The following is a 20,992-nucleotide window of genomic DNA, read 5'->3' on the forward strand; positions in this document are numbered from 1 at the left end:
TTTTGAGTTAGCGTAGCCATGATAGAAATGTCGAAAGCTGATCTTATTTTTCATACAGCTCAAGCGGAATTTCGGAGATCTGGGGTTAGTTTAGTATAGGTAATCGGATAGGGCCGAGTAAAATTAAGGATTAATATCACTTGTGTTTTCAGAAGTTGCTAAAATTGCCCGAGTCGCTTCGACTCGGGCAATTTCAGCAACTTCTGAAAACACAAGTGATATTAATCCTTAATTTTACGAGGACCCACGCGATTACTTGTTAATGAACTGAGGGGAAAATTACTGAATTTCTGAATGCGCTCTTCAGTAATCAATCATAGGAAGCCATTTAAAGTTGACAGAGAATCGATGGCCACAAACGCACGAATGAGCTGAATGAAATTTAATTTTTGCACAAAGATACCAGGACTTTGATAGGCTTCGCCCACTCATTAAAAACCTTCTTCCAGTACTCCGTGCTTTTCCTCGTGTTTTCGTTTTCACTCTTGTCTTTTAATTCTTCGATATATTATTCCTCGCAAACTATCTCTAGTAATTTTGCCCTCTTCTCAAGCAAAATTAAGAAAAAAATACCCTTTTCATTTACCAAGCAGCATTCAGTCATTTTGCCCTCTACTTTATAAAGAAAATACACTTGTAGCTTTTACACGTGTAATTTACACGGGTAAAGTCTGACTTGTAAATACATGTATTTAATAAAACAATATTCTACACCGGAATTTACACGTGTATCTCAAGTCAGAGCACAATTGTAAGTTACAGTTGTAGAATTATAGTAGCCTTCTTACAACTGTTAACTCCGCTAGAATGTAATAAGCGATTTTTTTACATATGCAATTAAAAGTCGCTGCTGTCCTTTCAATATATGCGGCTTTGCTTCCTTTGCTTACAGTTTTATTTGTAAACAGACGTTGAGCATGTTCTTCGAATAGCAAAAGTTGCTTTTGGCTCAGCTCGTGAAGGAACATAAAATGATAGTTTTGGCGCCATTTTCGTCGACAGTGACGAAGAGAGTAAAGCAAGAAGTGTGGGAAAAGAGTCGTAGGCAATTAAACGGCGTTGGCGCAAGTATAGACAGCGCCTAAACACTTCTAGATGTTTTATGGGCCAGTATTCACAGGGCTACTCTCAAAAAGGTTAGCGAATCTAAGAAGACGGGTACAGGGGGAGGTTGAGAGACCACCGAGCTAGACGAGACAGTCCTCGAGGTTTTAGGCCACGAAAGTACAAACATAGAGCCCTTGAAAGTCGATGATTCAGATATTGTATTTGGAGAGGAGATTATTGTTACAACAACTCTTAGCATTGAAGGTAAAATAATTGTAACCCATATTTAAAGGTTTCAACCATCTTAAACGTGCCTTGTTGGTAATGAAATGAGAATGTTTTTTAATGCGTTTTCAAAAGGGGGAGGAACTATTGTATGATGCTAAACTGGAGTAAAAGTATTATAAACCAACTCAAATCCTTAAGCCGTTTCGGAAGAGGTTTCGGAAGAGGTATTTAATCTTGGATCCTGAAACCCTAGACCCCACCCTGCGACACTTATCCTTCCCCAACGCGGACAAACCGGAGCGACTTCTAACCCAACATATGATGAGGTTACGTTCAATTTCTTTGCACTAGGTACATACATACATACTTTATTGACTTTCCCCAAGGGGGCTTTTCAAAGACAATGTTATAAAAATAATCCTATTACAATTAACAAATCCTATTTACAATTAAAGATGTTTTAAAATCTGAATGTTCTAAAAGAAAAATAAAGGTATACAAATATACAAATAAAATTACAACGCTTTGAGTAATTTGGTCCTTAAACGTTTTTTTAAAAACATTAACGGAGTTGCACAGTTTAGAGGAATTATCCAAAGAGTTCAATAAGTTTACAGTTCTATAGAAAAATGTTCTCTGACTGCTAGCTGTTCTAAAGAATGGAATTTGCAAAGCTGCGAATTTCTGGTGCTACGTTGACTAACCTCGGCTCGCTTTATGAATTTTGATGAGAGGTAATCTGGAGCCTGACCAGTCATGCATCTAAAGGCCATAGTAGCGTTCCGGTAGTAAAGCTGGCTTTGAACTGAAAGCCAAGTTAGTTCCTTGCGAATTGGTGTAACGTGGTCAAATTTACACGCACCGCTAACAATGCGGCATGCAAAGTTCTGCACCGCTTGTAACTTGTTAACGTTACATTTTGAGGTATTTGACCAAACATTGGAACAATAAAATAACCTGCTGAAAACTAAGGAATCAATAATCATCAAAAGTGTACGTTTGTCGAAAACATGCTCGGCACGGTTTATTTGGCCGAGGCGGCACATGCTCGAGGAAGCGGTCTTACTAATGTGTTCATCGTAAGTTAAATTAGAATCCAAAATCACACCAAAGTCTTTGGCGGTGTCTGCGGGAACGATGTCCTCACCCATAAAGGAAAGGGAGCAAAATTGCAATTTTGCACGCATCTGCCTGCTGCCAAATATCATCAGCTTGGTTTTGCCAGGGTTAAGGAACAATTGGTTGTTGGAACACCATTCTCCTATTTTAAACAAGTCGTCTTCTAAATCAGAAATTGCATCCAGGTTGTCTTTAAGTTCGAAGGAAGTGATGAGTTTCGTATCATCTACATAACTCTGAGTGCTGCATTTCTGTGGGATCGATGGAAGATCGTTCGTATATATGCTAAATAGTAGTGGGCCTCAGATACTTCCTTGAGGGACGCCGTTGGTCACAGACAAAGGCTCAGATAGCGTTGAATGGATTCGTACTACTTGTGTCCTGTTGCTTAGGTAACTACGAAACCATTGGAGAGCGTCACTGGAAATTCCGACATCTTGCAATTTTAAAATTAACGTGTCGTGATTGACGCTATCGAAGGCTTTGCTCATATCTAATAGAACAACTGCCGTTAACTTCTTTTTGTCAATGGCGTTAAGAATTGTGTCAGTTGTTTCAATCACCGATGTTTCGCACGAATGCCATCTCTTGTTACCGCTTTGGCTCTTTGATAGGGTGTCATTCGATTGCAGATACGAGGTGAGCTGATTATGTACCACCCTTTCCCAAACCTTTGATAAGACTGGTATAAGTGAGATGGGTCCATTATTGTTTGCCTGTTCCTGGTCGCCCTCTTTTGGGATTGGTGTAACCACAGCTTTTTTCCATTTTGATGAAAAAACAGTTTTGAAAGTTTTGAACTTGTCTTGCGTCCGATACAAGGATAACATCTAGAATTGATTTCGAAGTCTCTGTAACTCGTGTTGGCGTGTTGATCAATATTGACAAGTTATAGGAACGGCAGAAATTAACAAGGGCATTAGCTCCAGGATCGTTGCTATTCTCAAGTCTACAGTTCAAATCTCCCAATAGATAAATTGGAACATTGAACGACGAGGCATAAATAAAGTTCTCTGTGAGATCTGAATCGAAACAAGATAACGATGTGTCCGGTGGTCTATAGGTTGTACAGACAATGAAAGACTTCATGTTACTGACCTGGATTTTTAGCCACAGTTGGTGAAAGCCAGAGGCCGTGATAAGAGATATATTGCTCAAGTACTCCGTCCTGTAATCTCGTGAGACATAAGCACATACTCCACCGCCAATCTTCGCCTGTCGGTCGATACGGTAGATAACATAGCCAGGAATTTCTATTTCCAAATCCGTAACTGAACTGTTGAGCCATGTTTCGGATACGGTAAATATGTCAAACTTATTTTCCAGTACCGCTTCCTTTACAAGAACGAAATGCTCACGGCATTTAAGCGAGCGAACGTTGATGGGCAATCTTCACATTGCCATTTGAATTTTCAGACTTGTTTCTAATAGAGCTGTTGGCTGGTCCAGGGTTAAGTTCAACATCATGTAACAGTTGTATAACAGGTCTAAAAGTCGAGGTTGAATTGGCGTAATAGGCTGTAGTAACGTTTGCTCGATTCACTCTAATAGTGACATAAACGTGTGCCCGCCATTTTGTACAGAGTCTCGAATCCCAGTTTGCCACTTTAACCGACGTCTCCATTCAATTCCTTTGTATAGCATTAAATATATTAATCAGTAGTTTCACTAGCAACCTTTGTGGCTTCCCTTGGTGTTGATGTATGGGATCCCATGAAAATGGGTTCCCACTCCACTGATGAGCAAACTCGTGATCAGTGGGTAAAAAAAGGAACAAAGCGTATGCAAAGGTGGGAATGAGTGTGTAAAATAAACATAAAAGTTAGGTGTTAAAATTGAGGGAGCGACTTCTGTAACAACAGCACGTTCCTAAACTCAACTTAAAATTGTAAAAAATATATGTTATATATTATTAAAATTAAAAATAAATAAGTAAATAAAATCAAAGTAAAATAAAATAAAATAAAATAAAATAAAAGTCCACCACCTATCAACTATAACTGAAAAAAAAAACAAAGCTACAATCTACAATCTTCGATCCAGTCTTACTACTACAGGTTTTAAGACCCACAACGGAAACCTTACTTACTCTACTAAAAGCAGCACTCAACTAAACACTACCACTATCATGCAAAGCATCCAATACCTTGAAGGCGAAAATACAGCACTCTTCAATAGAATCAAACAACTTAAAGATGAAGAAAAATCAAAACAACAAAAAAGAATCCAACACCTGTAGAGAATCAAACAAAACCATGGCTACATCCTTCGCAGACGCATCCATTCCATCACCACAAATCTACACAAATTCATCGATCACCTCCAAACTAGAGTCCATCTTTGGCCACAAGACACAGCTCTCTTACTAGAGAATGAATGCATAACCTCACGCAAATCACAACTATCAGCAGAAAAAGAAAAACTTTCTTTAATCGACAAAATTCACAATTTCACAAACATCAACCTTTCCCCTGACCTCACAGAACTTTTGAACAAAGGAACCAATTTTATACCAACTACAGATTCTACCACCATACCTAACATAAAGAAAACAATCTCTACAGAAGTCAGCTCCGCTCTTAACAACCTAATCTACAAAGGAACCAATCCACTTAAAGCTACAAACCAATCAACCAGAAAGAAAACTACAAGCCTCTACCGCAGATACCGCCCTTACGCAAACAAAAACCCAGTCAAGCTTATCCAAGAAGAACAAACTAGACCATATTTTAATGTCCACATCATCGATTCTGTCCACAACACCATTTCTTACTCCAAGCAATACCTACAGTCAACCACACACTTACACAACCTTTTTAATCCACAACACCTCAACATCACACAGTCACACGCATCCCACATCCACAACTTTAACAAACACAGTGACATAATTCTTACCAAGACAGACAAAAATATGGGATGGGCCCTTGTGCCCATCACATGGTTTAAAGACGAATATACCAGACAACTTACAGACTCCACCACATACAAACATATTGACAATTTTGACCTTACCAAGACTATAACAAACTCCAACAAATTACTTAGAAAACTACAAATACGTTTTAACAAACTACTTTCAACCTCAACCGACAAAAAGCTACTTAACACTATTACACAAGACAAACTTCAACTACCTTACTTGAAACTCCTACCTAAAGTAGATAAACTGACTGATACTGCTCACCCTCAAACCTTCACAATCTAACAGGACGACCCATTATAACTGCACACAGCTGGACGACTTCTAACCCCTCACGTTTACTTGGTACAGAACTTGACAAAATTATTTTACAACTGAAAGACATTTTTGAAGAACGAAACATTCCCTTTCCTTTAATTTACAACTCAACTGACCTTTTGGACTCATTTCACAACTTTTATGTTGACGATATTGACGATTTTACTTTAACGACTTTTGACTTCACATCACACTACACCAACATCTCACATTCAGACACCATCCATGCCATCACCACCAGTTGTAAACTATTAAACCTACCAACCTTTTACAGAGACTTTTTACTTAATTTAAACAATTTTATTAACAACCGTAACTTTTTCTTATCAGGACAGGACGTTTACCAACAAATCAAAGGGGTTGCTATGGGCAGCTACCACAGCCGGCAAATCGCTGACCTGGTCTTGCTGCTCAGGGAATTAACTTTCTTTTCGGAACGCGACACCACTGGACTTTTCCTTTTTTGTAGATACATCGACGACGGATTTTTGTTGACAGACAAAAACAACATTACAGATTTTATTAACCATTTATCCGCTACATATCCCTCACAAATCCCAATCACTTTCACCACCAATTGTCATTCCATTCACTACCTAGACCTCACAATTTCCCTCAATTACCACACCATACTATATCATAAAATTCACCATCAAATTTACCAAAAGCCCCATCACAAATACATGTACCCCCATTTCTCAACAAATCACCCACAACACATTTTCACAGGCATCATCAAGACTGAAACTGTACGATACAGCAGACTATCAAAAATCAAAGACGATTACGACTTCATACACAAACTCTTTTCTCTACGATTGACCGCTCTTGACTACCCCCAGCAAACTAATCACTAAAAACTCTTACCCCTGGCTACCTTACCACTGTCACAAAAGACGACAACTCACCAAAAGAAACCAATCCACTAAAAAATCTACAATCTACTACCGCAGCAAATACAACAAACACGCACGAACAGACAAAATAGTACGCCACATCCTATACAACTACCACAACATGCATATCCCCAAACTCACCAAAGCATACAGCAACACCCCCAAACTGCACACCATGCTACTCACCAATAAGCTATTACACTCGAAAATTACCAAGTAATAAAAAATTTTTAATGCCATTTAAAATAAACATATATGTGAATATATATATATTTTTCTGTATTTCAATTTTTACAGTTTATGGATTCCAACATGATCATTACGTTCTTATACATTTCTGTGCCTTGAGCTATTTTTAAACTAAATCGCAACAAAATTCTCTTAAATATAGAAAAGACATCCCTGATGTTCTTTTCTTAACACTTTAATTCCATTTTGAGACGGTAGTTGACCATTAAAGCCACTATGTATATAATTCTTAGGTAGTTTATTAAAGAATCTACCTTATTCTTGCCTCATTATAGTCTTTCGACATTTTTCATTGATAATCTCAAATAATTTTGTAATTTATCTTAGCTCATTTTTGCATTTTAACTCATGATTGTATTTTAGCCTTGCTCATTATACTTATTTTTATACATAATTATTGCCAAAACTCGAATTTGTCATAATCGTACTTTATTTCTATACTTATAGCCTTTCCTTTTTTGCGGGGCTTTCTCCACACTATCTCCATCAAAAACTGTCTTTTTGTTACTAACATCTATTCTATATTGTAAAAGTATGCAGAACAATTTAATCCACTTAACTCTTGGTATGCTCTATGCTTTATTCATTGTGTCACATCTACTCTAGCTATTGTCTACATTAATAGATTGGATGCATCTACTCTAGCTATTCTCTACTTAAATAAATCAATACAATTATTGTTATCTTTCCGATCTCTACTTTATTGAGCTCACTGCTCACCGTTCGACACCATACTTTTCGGCGAACCATTCACAGCGAAGATGGATCGATGCATCCCAACAGTTAATCACTTTCCACAGCCAGATTAGAACGAAAGATCTCAACAATGGGTCCTCGCCCTCTTCCAACAACGTCCGATAACCTTACATCGACGTCTCCATTCAATTCCTTCTGCTAACGCACATAGTTATCTCCTTTATCTTTAGAAATAATTCATTTTCTAGACATCTCGAGAGTCAAAATCCCTTTTACGACGAAGATCGATGAACACTCTTCATCAATTTCCCAAAAGCAATCGCGCGTTACCCGTACGTCATAAGACTCACGCAATACGATCACGCCATTCTGACGTGACCGTCCCAGATTAAGATCTTTCAACTCCGCTATTTCGCAACACGGAGCCGATAGCGATAATCTTTTTTCGTTATAAATATAATTTTTCCTTTGAATATTAAGGATAAGGCAGCTCCCTCTCATATTTCTTAAGGTATCTATCTTTATTTTCTTCATATAAATAATAATAACACACCTCCCCTCTTAATTCTATTTCCCGTTTCGTGACACTTCCGTTCAGTGTACACACACTTGAAATTATTATTATTTTTGTTTTTTGTTTTTATTCATTTAATTATTTTTCTTTTAATATACATAGGTATTCTCTTCTGTATTAGCACCGCATTCTCTGTTTCTCTACATGAGCATTGCATTCTCCTCCGTAATATCTCCAAAACTTTTAATTTGTTTACATAAGTTTTCTCTTCTATTATATCTGAAATTTTTCTTTATTTAGTATACATATTTACCTCCCTCTATATTATCAAAACTGTATATGTATATATATATATATCATTTTTTTTTCCTTTAAAATAGGTTCCAATCACTTTCTAATTTCTCACTATAATTGTGTAGTTTTTCTCGCTTTCTTCAACAAGGACTCGGCACGAGGATGTCGGGCATTGACCTGGTACCAGGTTAGAAACATCCTCGCTCGGTTGTGCTTTGCCCCTGACGACTCACAACCATAAGGAGCCTTGGTGCCGATGCATCCTTCTCTCCTCACCCGGCCGGTTTGATTTCCATTTCTCTCCATCTTTAAACAGCTTTTATAGACACTTCACATCTTCTTTCACCACTCCTCGATCAACACTGCTCCTCTTCTACCTATGGTTGGGTTTCAGGTGACGTCACAAGCTTTGCTGAAGTTAGTATCCGCCATGTTGGTGTCCCTCGGGTGTCAAATTTATGAATAATTAGTCGATTTCTATAGTGAAGCCCTCTCTCTTATCGCCGTATTATTTCGCCAACTACATGAATATCCAGGAAGAAAAAAGCGATATAAGTATCTGGCATTCATCTTAAGGTATCCCAGTGCTCTTTGAGTATGCCGAAAGCTTAGAGAGCTGGAAGGAAAGATGTTTGCAAAAGATCTCGGTCATTGGGGTTGACCCTGCAAGCATACCAGCCGAGAAGTTCAGTCCAAAATGCTTGCCTCCTGTGGAAGCGTCGGACTTGCTCAGTTACCTCGTTCTTGAGACCAGCTTCTACACCAACAAGCAGTTCAAGGCGTTCAAGAGTCTAGAGGCGTTTAATCAAATGGTGTCGGGATTTGTAACCTCAGTTGTAGGCAAAGTAATCGCCGGCAAGTATGCCGTGAGAGCACGAGTTTGGCATTCACAGCATATGAACGATCCTTTAGTGAACATTTGGGTCATTTCCGAAAACGATGGGACTATTTTGTCAGCCCATTGCTTGGGATGCAAAGCTGGACTGGCTGAGTCATGCTCAAATATCGCGAGTGTTTTATTTATGTTAGAGGCAACTACTAGAATTCATGGCAAGGTCGCTGGTGTCACGAAAACTCAGACACCGAAAACTCAGGTCCCTCGAAGTGTTCTCCAAGCTTCCGAAGTGCTCCATAATTCGATAGTGCATAGCATAAAGCATGAACCAATTTTTTTATAATATAACCGGTGGAATAATGCAACAAATCCGACGCGAAAGACGAACAACAATATCAAGAGTGATTCTTCGGTGAGGCGAATCGTGACGGCGCTGATGCCGAGTCTTCTTTCGCGTTGTTTTTCTCTTTCTGCCTCATTTAAGAACTCTAGCCCAAGGGTGGCAAAATTGTCTTCGTTTTGGTACTGGTGGGCCGAGTCTCTGTTTGTATCCATTATAATCGCGAACTATTTAAGAATTTTAACAGAGCGACAACAAGGATCCGTGCGACGAAATACAAAAAGGTAAACAAACGTCCCTTTCGGCTCGTCAAAATCACGCCACATTTTAATACTTTGGTGTTGGAGCGAGCGCATTTGATCCCGTTAACTGTGAATGAAAAGTTCAAAATTAACGGGAAAAATGGAGGAAATCTAAGCTAAATGAAGTCTTGTGTCACTCTAAAATGTTTTAATACTCAACCATCGGACGATTTTGCGAAACGTGCAACTTGCGGCCTTGCTTTTGCTGCTTCAGTTGGATGAAGACCCAAAAGGTCAAAATACACGAGGGATTACCAGGAGTGATCATGAGTCGAGTTTATCTCTTGAATTTTCGAGGAGTCTGAGTTTTCGGGGTGTGAGTTTTCGTGACACCCCAAGCTTACTTGCACTCAGGTAAAATGCTCATGGATTTTGCCGACATAGGTCAATGAAGTGCCGTATGCGAGGGCTAAAGACATCGATTTCTCATCGGCTAAGAAGCTCAAAGAAAAGCTCGACCAAAAAATCGAGGATCTACAACTGCCGCAAGCCTCGAACAATACAACAACTTCTAGTTCCTCCTGTTCTTCCCCTTGATTTGTGATGATCTTAGGTATAGCGCATTAGATCATATATATAATGAATTTTGCGCTATAGAAATAATAAAATTATTAAATTATCATACGAAAAAATCCTTAGTCTTTATGCTTTCCACTTTTGCTCGAACAGCCAACAATAATGCATAAAACCATCCCTTCTTTCTCACATGAACTCTTCGTTAGATACGGTTTGTTTACGCTCGAGGGACACCACGATGGCGGATAGTAACCGTTGCTAAGGTATTGGTCACGTGGGTGAAACCCAAGGATATCCTTCCCATTCCTACAGTCTCCTGTCCATAAAAATAATTGTAAAAGGAGAATACTTTATTTTTATTAATAATCCTTTTTTTTCCCTATCCTATTCTATAAGCCCCTTTCCCTTCCTACAGTCAAAAACAGAGACCCCATTCCACTAACCCTAAGCGAACCCTTACCTATGACTAACCTTTACCCCACCACAACCCTAATCTAGCACTAACCCTAACCCTAACCCTAAACCTAATCTAATCTAACCCCAACCCTAACTATAACCAAAACTCTAATATAAAATTAGCAATTTAACCCTAAACCTTAAATGCTTCGCCCCCTCTTTCTAATAGTTACTCTTATATAATATTTTAACTTCATTTTATTTTATTTTATTTTGATTTTATTTACTTATTTATTTTTTATTTTGATAATATATAACATATATTTTTTACAATTTTAAATTGAGTTTAGGAGCGTGCTGTTGTTATAGAAGTCGCTCCCTCAATTTTAACACCTAACTTTTATGTTCATTTTACACACTCATTCCCACCCTTGCATACGCTTTGTTCCTTTTTTTTACCCACTGATCACGAGTTTGCTCATCAGTGGAGTGGGAACCCATTTTCATGGGATCCCATACATCAACACGAAGGGAAGCCACAAAGGTTGCTGGTGAAACTACTGATTAATATATTTAATACTATACAAATGAACAAGACACAAGAGGAGTACAAGTCGAATAACTCGGGAGCTCAGAATCACACATCCGCCCTTTATTATGATATGCAAAATAAGTGGCGTTGGAAGTTACATTGAGGAAGTGCAAGTTTCTACCGCAGTAAAGGGATTGGTGAAACGGAAGAAGTAAGTGGACATAGTGGTGCCAGCTCACCACAAATGTTAAACTCGTTTTCGTCTGCACTTGTAAATATAACGGTCTAACTTGTAGATTACTGAGTGTAGAAGTTTTATTAAATTGACTCCTGCAGCATATAAGAAAATACCAATAGATAAGCGAGGGAGATGACTTTTTCGTATAATTTTGTATGGATCAAACTTTCTCTTATTGGTTTCTACGTCGAAAGAAAAACGGGAAACAAAACAAACGTTCCTATTGTGTATCCATACTACAAACGGTTAAAATTTACCCGATTCACACACAGGACATTACTAGGTTACACAGGTCATGTGATCAAAAGGGCGCGAAACTGAACAAACAGGGAAGCCCACTAACAATCTTAGTACATCAGAATGATGTAGCAAGACTGCGAGAACGATCAGAACGCGTTAAAAACACAGCAGTCACTCAGAAATAGCTTTATAATACGATTCACTCTCCAATCAAGTTTTACAGAAATTATTATAGCAGCTAAACTAAAAATGGTTCGGCAAGTCGAATTCCACACGTTTGCTCTTGGTTTTTTTAGTCTTGATGCAGAATGATAGAGTGAAATGTTCAAGAGTTATGGAAATGTGATCAACCCACAGCGAATGTTTTAAAAATGGTTCATTCTGATCAATGTCAAGTTTTAACCAATAACTGGGTTTTAATGTGAATCTTTGCGAGATTGAACATAAATTTTGAAAATTTTCATTACAATGGCAACGTGGAACAGAAATTCTCAAATCAGAAAAATTTTCTCAATTCCCACAGCTTTAGTTGGCAAGGTTATTATCTGATAAATTGGTTTTATACGCTGACTTGACAATTTAAAATGGCCAAGCACTTTAAAGAGTCAGTAAAGCTGACGTTTCGAGTGTTAGCTATTCGTCAGAGTGAATACATTGGCTTAGCGAACGGAAGAGGGCGAAACAAAACAGGTTTATCGAAAATATTTAAAATAGCGGCGTGATTTACTTGTATCAAGAGCACCAGGAAGTTTAATGATTTAAATTGAAAGTAAATGAAACGAAACTGACATCCTTTATTTCATTTTCACGTTGTTTATTGTATTTTTAACGCAGAAGTTACATGGAAATCAATGTTAAACCAGGAACAAAACATATCAAAATGATGGTCAGATATGCCCATGTAGTGTGATGTTTCTATTGGCCAAAAGCAAAATATACTTAAGCTAATGCTTTTCTAATGCTAATTCAATTTATTCAAAGCGGTGTTGTGCGTGAAATGGACAAGGACGAGAAGCAAGATAGTCATTACATCTTGAACGAGCAAGGTAACCTATAGTTTTTATTGCGTAATTTTGGTGTACAAATAGTCCTCTTTAATTTGGAGATATTAAAAAAAAATTTATCACAGGGAAAAAAGATATAGCGAAAAGGGTTCACGAAGCTTCTTACTCGATGATGCAAATTAAATTTTAACCTTAAAGGCCCGTCGTCTCTTAAACAAGCACAGTGAACTGTCTTTTTATATGTATATTTCGAAATAGACGTTGGAAGGGAACATTTAAGGAAAGTTTGAAAAAATTGTTCTTTAACTATTTTTTCTGAGGAATCACCTTAATCCTGTTGTTTATTCCATGAAACAGAGTTAGTGGAAGAGACAAATAAAGGGACTAAATCGAAAAGTTTAATTAGATCGATGTTCAATTGAGCATCAAAAGAGATCAAGGGTTACGTTGGTTTGCTTCACTATTCCCTATGATTGGTCCTTAAAACTCGCGACACTTTCTCAACAAATTTTATGCGTGACTAACAGTAATCTGGACCTGGTCACTCTAGTTTTTACCACGCCTGAAATTGTTTGCTTGTTTTTATTTTTAGGGTCTCTTGTATTTATACCTGCCCCCTAATGAAACGTGCATAAGTGGAGATGTTGGTTGCGGCTTTCATTTTTCAGAATCATTGTCAATGATTAGGCTAAGCTCGATCAACTCTAGGAATGGTGGATAAAAGCTGTGTTATTTTAATTTTTCCCGTTGAAGTTACAGTCTTAAACTAAAGCCTTTGAGACTTTAGACTTTAGACACTTCAAATCTATTGTAAATATCACTACTTTTAAGAAGAAGCTCAAGTTTATTTGGATACAGAAATTTACTGATGAATGATAAAATCGAAAGTTAAAGATGGAAGTTGATTGAAAAGTGATCGTTTATATATATATATATATATATATATATATATATCTATCTGTGAATTTTTCAGTTTTTGTAAATTGGCATTGAAAAGCCATTTATTGGAATGTCAATAAAGTTGGTATTGTAGGTGAACTTGCAGTAGCTTTTAGTAAATCAGTAATAAGATAATGGAAGGACGCATAGGTACACATCATTGATCCTTGGGCTTGATTTTCATTTCAGAACGTTTGAGTGAATAGTAAAAGCCTCGGAAGTCTGCCCAGATAACCCCTGTTTGGCTGTTGGTAGTGTTATACAAACCGTTAAGATTGCATCGAAAACAGTTAGGGTTATAAAACCACCAGCCTCCTCCCTGATTCTCCCTTGCGCAGTGATAGATTGCTGACTGGTCATTATCTCGATCTTTGGTGGAAAACTGATTGTCACTATGAAGGAAATTTACAAATTAAAAACATTATCAAATGACTTTTAATTTACAAATAAAAAGATTCACAGAAACATGTAAAAAGAGAAGCAAGACAAATACCAAGATTTCAGATTTGCTTTTGAGTGTTATTTGACTTTTTTCAGGATGTTCGCATTTTATGTTAATCAGTCTTTTAAGGAGGGACGTTCTTTATAATTATTGGCTTATAGGAGGTCATTTGTTTTTGTTATAGTTCCTAAATTCCAAACTTTTACGTGTAAAAAAGGTCCTGAAAAATTGTATGTTTTGCGTACCTATGAAATGTGAAGGAGTCACCGGCCTCGCCAGTATATCCTCCAAGAGTGAGCGTGTAATTTTGTGCCTCGTCTGTGACATTGAAAGTGGCGTACTTAGCGTACGTGATGTTCCCTTCAAAGTCTTCCAAGTCAACTCTCAACATGACGTCATCAGCGGCTGTCAAACGGTGAAGATTGTCGTTTCCAAGCCAGAACTCGCCGATCGGATTTCCAAACCCGTCTTTGTAAGTTTTCCAGTCACGATCGAAGTCAATGGAGCCGTCCAAACGTCTCTGAAAAACGGTCCAACCTCCACCGTCTGTGTCCATGTCACACAACACTTGAATTGGTTTGCCTCCATCTGGATTGATCGTGTACACTCCACTGGATGTAACGCCATCTTTAAGGAGCTGCTGGCAGCTTTGTGCTTCTGCCGTATCGGTTTTAGCAAGAAATACTAGTCAGAGTAAATTATCTTTATTGGATAAGGCTTGGTGAGTATAACTTGTCTTAAGGCTGAGTTGGGCACAGCTTTTTGCCTCTTTTTTATGAACGACGTAAGGGGCCGACCATTTAACTTTTGAGGGGGGGTCAGTGATTTTGAAAAAAAATTCCTGCATGCACTTGTTGGAAGAAAAAAATTGTATGCAGCCCAAATGTAACAGAAAAATGTACCGAAAAATCGGAAAAAAAAAAATCCTGCACAGCAGATTGCTAGAAAAAAAACTTCTTGATGACCATAAATCACCTACCCCCCCATCAAAAGTTAAATGGTCGGTCCCTAACGAAACTATTACGAATAATTATAATCAACCCCATTGTATTGAGAGGCCCTTTATTCTTGCTTTTTTTTTATCTATTGGCGATCAATTGGTATTATTAAGAGCTGCGCATAAAGGTATTCTTGAATCATATAATTCATACAACTCTCTAGTGAAATAAGTCTAAGAACACTCACCGCATGGTTTTCCAGTATATCCAGATGCACAACGACATTTACATTCTGCAGTGTTGCCTTTATAGTTGGGAACACAGATCTCGTTTTCCCCACACAAGGAACTGCTGATCTCACAAATGCTCTGTTCATTAAACAAAATTACTTGCCTTAAGATGTATTTCGATAAATAGAAGTCAATTTTCTAAGACTGAAATTGAAATAAAAGTGAATTAAGAAATCCCTTATTCGAAAGTTTAACGTACAATACGAGAGGAAACTTTTGCTCATTCTCCATATTTGTTGCTGGCTCCACGTGGCTCGGAAAAATAGTACGAAAAATATCTGGGCGTATCATATGGTCAAACCATCGAATGGCAAGTATGTTCATGCTACAACAAATTGAAAGATAATTGCAGAAGTGATGATTTACAGAGGGTTTATTGAAATGCTTTGAAAGGCTTCAAGAAAAGCCGACACACTTTAAACACGAAGGCGCGCTATAAAAGGAGAGGTGCCTTTGTTACCTCTGGGGACCAGTTGTCAATCAACCGTCGTGTGATGTAGAACTCTAAGAGTCAAGTCAGCTTGAGCTATAGCTAATCCAAAGCAGTAAACAGCGGACGCAAAATTGTTTTATGTTTTCATCACAATAGAAGAATTTTTGAGATTTGTATTTCCTTTCTCCAATGGAAACTGTCTTTATTTTTGTGGCGGTAAATTTGAAATCGAAGTAGGTTGTTCGCACGTTACATCATTGCCACCATGCTGATGGAGGTAAACATCTCATTAGCTCCTTTTGTTCGTCTACCAGGCACCTAAGGGACCTCTCCGTTTATAGCGCGCCTTCGTGTTTATTTCAAATATAGTATTTTATTGATAGCAGTTTTTGGTAACATTAGGGTAAGAAGGTAAATGAGGTCAGTCATCAGTACTCATTATTATTACAAAATGTCCTTCAAAGGCGTAGATTAACGTTTTCTGTTCTTAGGCAACAACGATAGAAACATATTTTGGATTAGATCTCACTTCCGAGCCATCAAATTTACGCACCCAACAAAAGTTAGATTTTACCTTTTAACCTTTCAAAATTAGACGATGGTAGGAAAAGTTCTGTAGTTACTAGAAAATAGTATTTCTTTATCATTACTCAACGCACTATGAAAACATTTGCATCGTTCCCAAAGTCAAAGGTGATAACCTCCTTGGAATAACGAAAAAGAATTGCAAATTGAAGTAAATTACCTTTATGCCTCTATAAAGAACTTCGGGATCTTTAGTGAAATTACTCAGTCCAGTAAACCGATCAGAGTCGCTCAGTTGACATTTAAACATTTTGTTTTGACCGGGTCCAAAGTTGTACGACAGACATGAATTTTCTTCCACACACTGCAGTCGACAAGAAGCCTCTGAATCTACTTCAACTTCCTTGATAACACTTCCCTTAAGCTTTCGACCTCTTATTTCTCTGGCAAAGTTAACGGCTTTGTAATTGGATGTTATCAATCGACTTTCTCCGTTTGTTAAAATTATCATTAAGGAAGTTAGAAGGAGTGTTGCATACATGTTTTCGCGAGAAATGTTGCCACTCATAGTGATCCTTAGCGTTTTATCTCTTGGTCATCTATTATTAACACAGAAACTTGAGTAGAAAAACATCCTGTTATTGATTCAAAGGCTGTAACTAGCACTTTGGGGGAATATTTAAACAAAAGAATAACTTTTCAGGAAAGTTCATTTTTAGTTTTAAAATTTTGTTAGGTGCCTCTGCTGAAATACGGCGATGGCAATGAGGAACATTAAAAGAGAGTCCCTTTTAATGTCGTTCGAAAAGTCGCTCAGATAATTAAAGCTTATAAACATAGTTTCATCCTTTATATGTCTAGGTGTTTTGAGGAACCAAATTCAAATCTTAAGAATAAATAATTTGAATTTTGTGGTAATATTAAAATACGGTAAGGGAGTATGTTACCTTTTACATACACACACAAAACCTATCGTTCAGGTGAACGTGTTAACCAAATTTGCAAATGAATGCACATTACAAATTTTATTCAAATAGTATTCGTTTACAAAACGTTTCGCTCTATTATTTATGAATTTTATTAATGATGATAGAAAATTCAAGAAAAATACAAAAGTATAAAAGGTAAATCACCGAAATACATCCTAAGGATACACTAGCGCAACATAATAAAAATGTATGTTCTTTGAAGAAAATATTGTACAATTAACAGAACAATTTTGCAAATACCCATGAAGTAGTGTAATGGTTTTGGTGTAATTTTCAAAAAATTATTGTATTCAAAAATAATAACACCGACATTTTCAATTTCCAAACAGGTGGGCGGCGAAACGAAATCTATCAGGGTTAGATCCTGCTTTTCAGTACTAAAAGCTAAGCTTTAAGTTTCATTTGAGGTTTTTGAAATTAAAGACTAGTAGACTTTACACTGAAAGGATATTCGGATTCCTGACCGTTTACACACAACGACAACTGCGGTTTTTTTTTTTTTTTTTTCGTTTTTTTCTGATTTTCTCTCAAGTAGGGGTCTAAGATCTTCACAAAGTTCCATAAAGGTAGGGTGGGACATTCTAAACTTTTCTCTCCGCTCGCTAGCTACTGTGACATTTCCCATCATATTGTCCCACCAGGCACTTGCTCGACCTGGCCTAATCCAAAACCGTCTCGGTCGTCGATCCTGCCATCTACGTAGTCGGCGAGTAAGTTTGGCTGACGTTAAACTTCCTTGCAATAATAATTTGCGTTTCCTCAAAAATACTGCGGTACACATGATAAAATTTATCGCCTGAAACTGCAACAGGATTAGGCAACCGGAGACCGCCAGCAATGTTAGCACCAGCTCCTACGTGTTGGTTTCACTGCAAACTCAAAAGATTGCAGGCGGAAATAATATCCGAATTCGAGAAAAAAAAGCGGTTACACGACAAAACTTTCCGGATTCAAAAGCTATCGGATTCAAAGTTCCCACCGTATATTTCGTATTCAAAATCTCCGGAGACACGACCAAACCGGGGAGTTTTTATTTCGGATTCGTCCACTTTCGTGTAAACGTCAAAATCAATCCGGTACTATAACGTTACGGATTCATCACGAATCCGGAACAATTTCCTCTAGTGTAAACCTAGTCTAAGTGGAAAAGTTCGTGGTCTATATTAAAATCGTCCAGCCCATCAGATCGGTCAGATCACTCAGTTAACATTTAAATAACTTTTTGCCTGGGTTTCTAGTTGCAAAGCAAACATAAACTTTATTCCTCACATTTCAATAGAAAAGAATTCTCTGCGTCCTGTTCCATTCGCTTATAGGGGAATCCTTGTTTACAATATTTGCCTCATTAGCATAAGCAATTCAGTTTCTGATGGAGCTAAAAATAAATCAGTTCTGAATATCGAAAGGTCAAAGTACTATTAACTCGGCCAATGAATACGAGTCTAATGCATTGAATACTTTTTGTGCAACACGGGTTTAAAAACTCAAAATTTTACATAGAATGTATGAGCTCATTGGCGCTTTTGCCACCCAGAAATGTTGCAGTTTTTGATGGACTATTTCTCCTTGAATATTACACCCAAAGGGCTAAAAATTTCACTATGTACTAAGGTTTTCTAGCTCTTTAGCTGCCTGAAGTCAATTTGTATCTAACATGCTTCCTTCTTTACGCAAGGCCGTATGCAAATGAGCAAAAATGTAAACAATGACGTCAGCATGAATCCGCCTATAAAACGTCCGTTGAGCAGTTTTCCTCTTGAATCTTCAGCGAAATTAAAACATGGTTTCAAAGTTTAGTGTTATGTCTCGAATGACTCCGTTTATAAAAGTATCCATCACGTTCAAAGGGAAAAGAAGGGTTATATTCGTGTTTGTTTGTGAGATTACAGTCTGTGGTTAAACCTATTATTGATTTCATGAGAAAACAAAGAAAACATCACGCTATCTCTTTTAATTAATTGGATCTTTCTGGTAAATGTCTGAATGCAGGCAGATACTGGGTTTTCAGTGGCGTTTTTGCACATTTCAACCTGAATTTTGAAATGTTTTACTGAAATACCATTGCAACGACGAACGGAAATGATCAAAATCAGGAGCAAGAATTCAGTTGTCTGAAAGTTTTACTCGGTAAAGTTATAATCACTTTGAAACCACGTCATTTTGAATTTATAAAATGTAGGAAATTTTATTTGGCTGCTTCAAATAGATTGAGCGAAGAAGAAACGCCCCTTATGGGGATCCTTGGGGGTTTAGCTCGTGGTCATCAGTTATTAACATGAAAACTTCGTACAAGTAAAGAAACATTCCGTCATTAATAGTTTAAGGGCTATAAGTAGCATTTTAGGACCATATTTAAAATCAAACATACCTTTTTGAAAAACGTATTAATTTTTTTTGAATAACCTTATTAGTGGTCGTTTAAAAGTGATATTCAACCAGTTTGTAAGTTCAAAAGAAATATTGTAGTGTGCCTCTGTTGAAATACTGCGACGACAACGACGAACAGATTTACCCAATTCAAGAGAATCTCTTCTAAAAAGACGACGCATAGAGAAATAGCAGAAATGAACATTTCAATATGTATGCCGAGACACAAAGAACATGTCGATGAATAATAGTGAAGCACTTTACTAGTTCGATGTTTTGAGGAAGTATATTAAATATTATGAATTATGTGGTAATGATAAAATACCGACCTAGAGAGGGATATTAGTTAGATGGCAATTCTTGACCAAAAAAAACACACAAAAAAAAATCCTTTTCAGTGAAGTTGTATAAAATAAGTGATGCAGATTAAAAACAAAAACTTTATTTAAAAATTAAAATTTGTAATTTATTTTGCAAGTGATGGAAGAAATTTTAAGAAAAGTAGAAAAGTATGAAATATTTTGACAAACAGTTATGCAAAAAGATAACAAACAAAAGCAATATGAAGCGCTCCCGCATGGTACACAGCTGCGCTTTGTCGCGTTTTCGACTGAAGATTTAATTTCAGTTGTTATCGGCATCAGAATAGTTGGTAACATGTTTCTACCATAACTAAAACAGTTAAATGTAGAAGAGCTCCTAATTCTTTTTACTGGCAACATCATTTTCCCAACCCAATGAATGCGAACAGATCTATGTAAGGAAGATATCCTTTTTGAGTTAGCCAAGTTATGATAGAAATGTGGAAAGCTGATCTTATTTTTCATACAGCTCAAGCGGAATTTCGGAGATCTCGGGTTAGTTTAGTATAGGTAATCGCATAGGGAGAAGCGACTCGGGCAATTTCAGCAACTTCTGAAAACACAAGTGATATTTGAGATACAATGAATATATTAAGTTCATATATTTTGAACTGCGGTATTAGATACGTATGATGCACGATCGTCGCAGTAGATAGCGCTATTTATGCAATAGCGAGAATCAGACCTGAAAAAAATCAGGCCTGTACGGGACTCGAACCACTGACCTCTGCGATACTAGTGCAGCGCCCTACCAATTGAGCTAACAAGCCAACTGGGAGCAGGCCGTTAAGTTGATTCGTAATAAACCCGTGAAAGTGATAAATGAGATACAATGAATATAGGAAGTTCATATATTTTGAACTGCGGTATTAGATACGTATGATGCACGATCCTCGCAGAAGATAGCGCTATTTATGCAATAGCGAAAAAGTGATATTAATCGTTAATTTTACGAGGACCCATGCGATTACTTGTTAATGAAATTGAGGTGAAAATTACTGAATTTCTGAATGTGCTCTT

At 37.3% G+C, this 20,992-nt stretch overlaps 1 protein-coding gene across 2 annotated transcripts; it reads right to left on the reverse strand.

Moving 5' to 3' along the window:
* Positions 1–12,459: 12,459 nt before the first annotated feature.
* Positions 12,460–16,970, reverse strand: LOC111319510 (microfibril-associated glycoprotein 4-like). 2 transcript variants are annotated; one of them, XM_088727074.1, is made up of 4 exons: positions 16,475–16,970; positions 15,254–15,374; positions 14,314–14,752; positions 12,460–14,018 (listed from the first exon to the last, which is right to left on the reverse strand). In XM_088727074.1, the coding sequence occupies exons 1-4, from the start codon at positions 16,820–16,822 to the stop codon at positions 13,784–13,786; spliced, it is 1,143 nt and encodes a 380-aa protein (XP_088583200.1). In that variant the 5' UTR covers positions 16,823–16,970; the 3' UTR covers positions 12,460–13,783. The 2 variants fall into 2 exon arrangements, with proteins under 2 accessions (XP_088583200.1, XP_088583204.1); XM_088727078.1 differs by having other exon boundaries at positions 14,314–14,725; positions 16,475–16,961.
* Positions 16,971–20,992: the final 4,022 nt, after the last annotated feature.

Source organism: Stylophora pistillata, chromosome 1 (assembly GCF_964205215.1).
Source record: "Stylophora pistillata chromosome 1, jaStyPist1.2, whole genome shotgun sequence".
NCBI classification, from domain to species: Eukaryota; Metazoa; Cnidaria; class Anthozoa; order Scleractinia; family Pocilloporidae; genus Stylophora; species Stylophora pistillata.

Excerpts from the sequence above, each read along its gene's own strand:
- LOC111319510 (XM_088727074.1), bottom strand. The coding sequence starts at position 16,822 with ATGAGTGGCAACATTTCTCGCGAAAACATGTATGCAACACTCCTTCTA. Across the intron at positions 14,753-15,253 it reads ATATACTGGAAAACCATGCG|TATTTCTTGCTAAAACCGAT; the intron begins GTGAGTGTTCTT and ends TACTCTGACTAG. Across the intron at positions 14,019-14,313 it reads GACTCCTTCACATTTCATAG|TGACAATCAGTTTTCCACCA; the intron begins GTACGCAAAACA and ends TTTCCTTCATAG.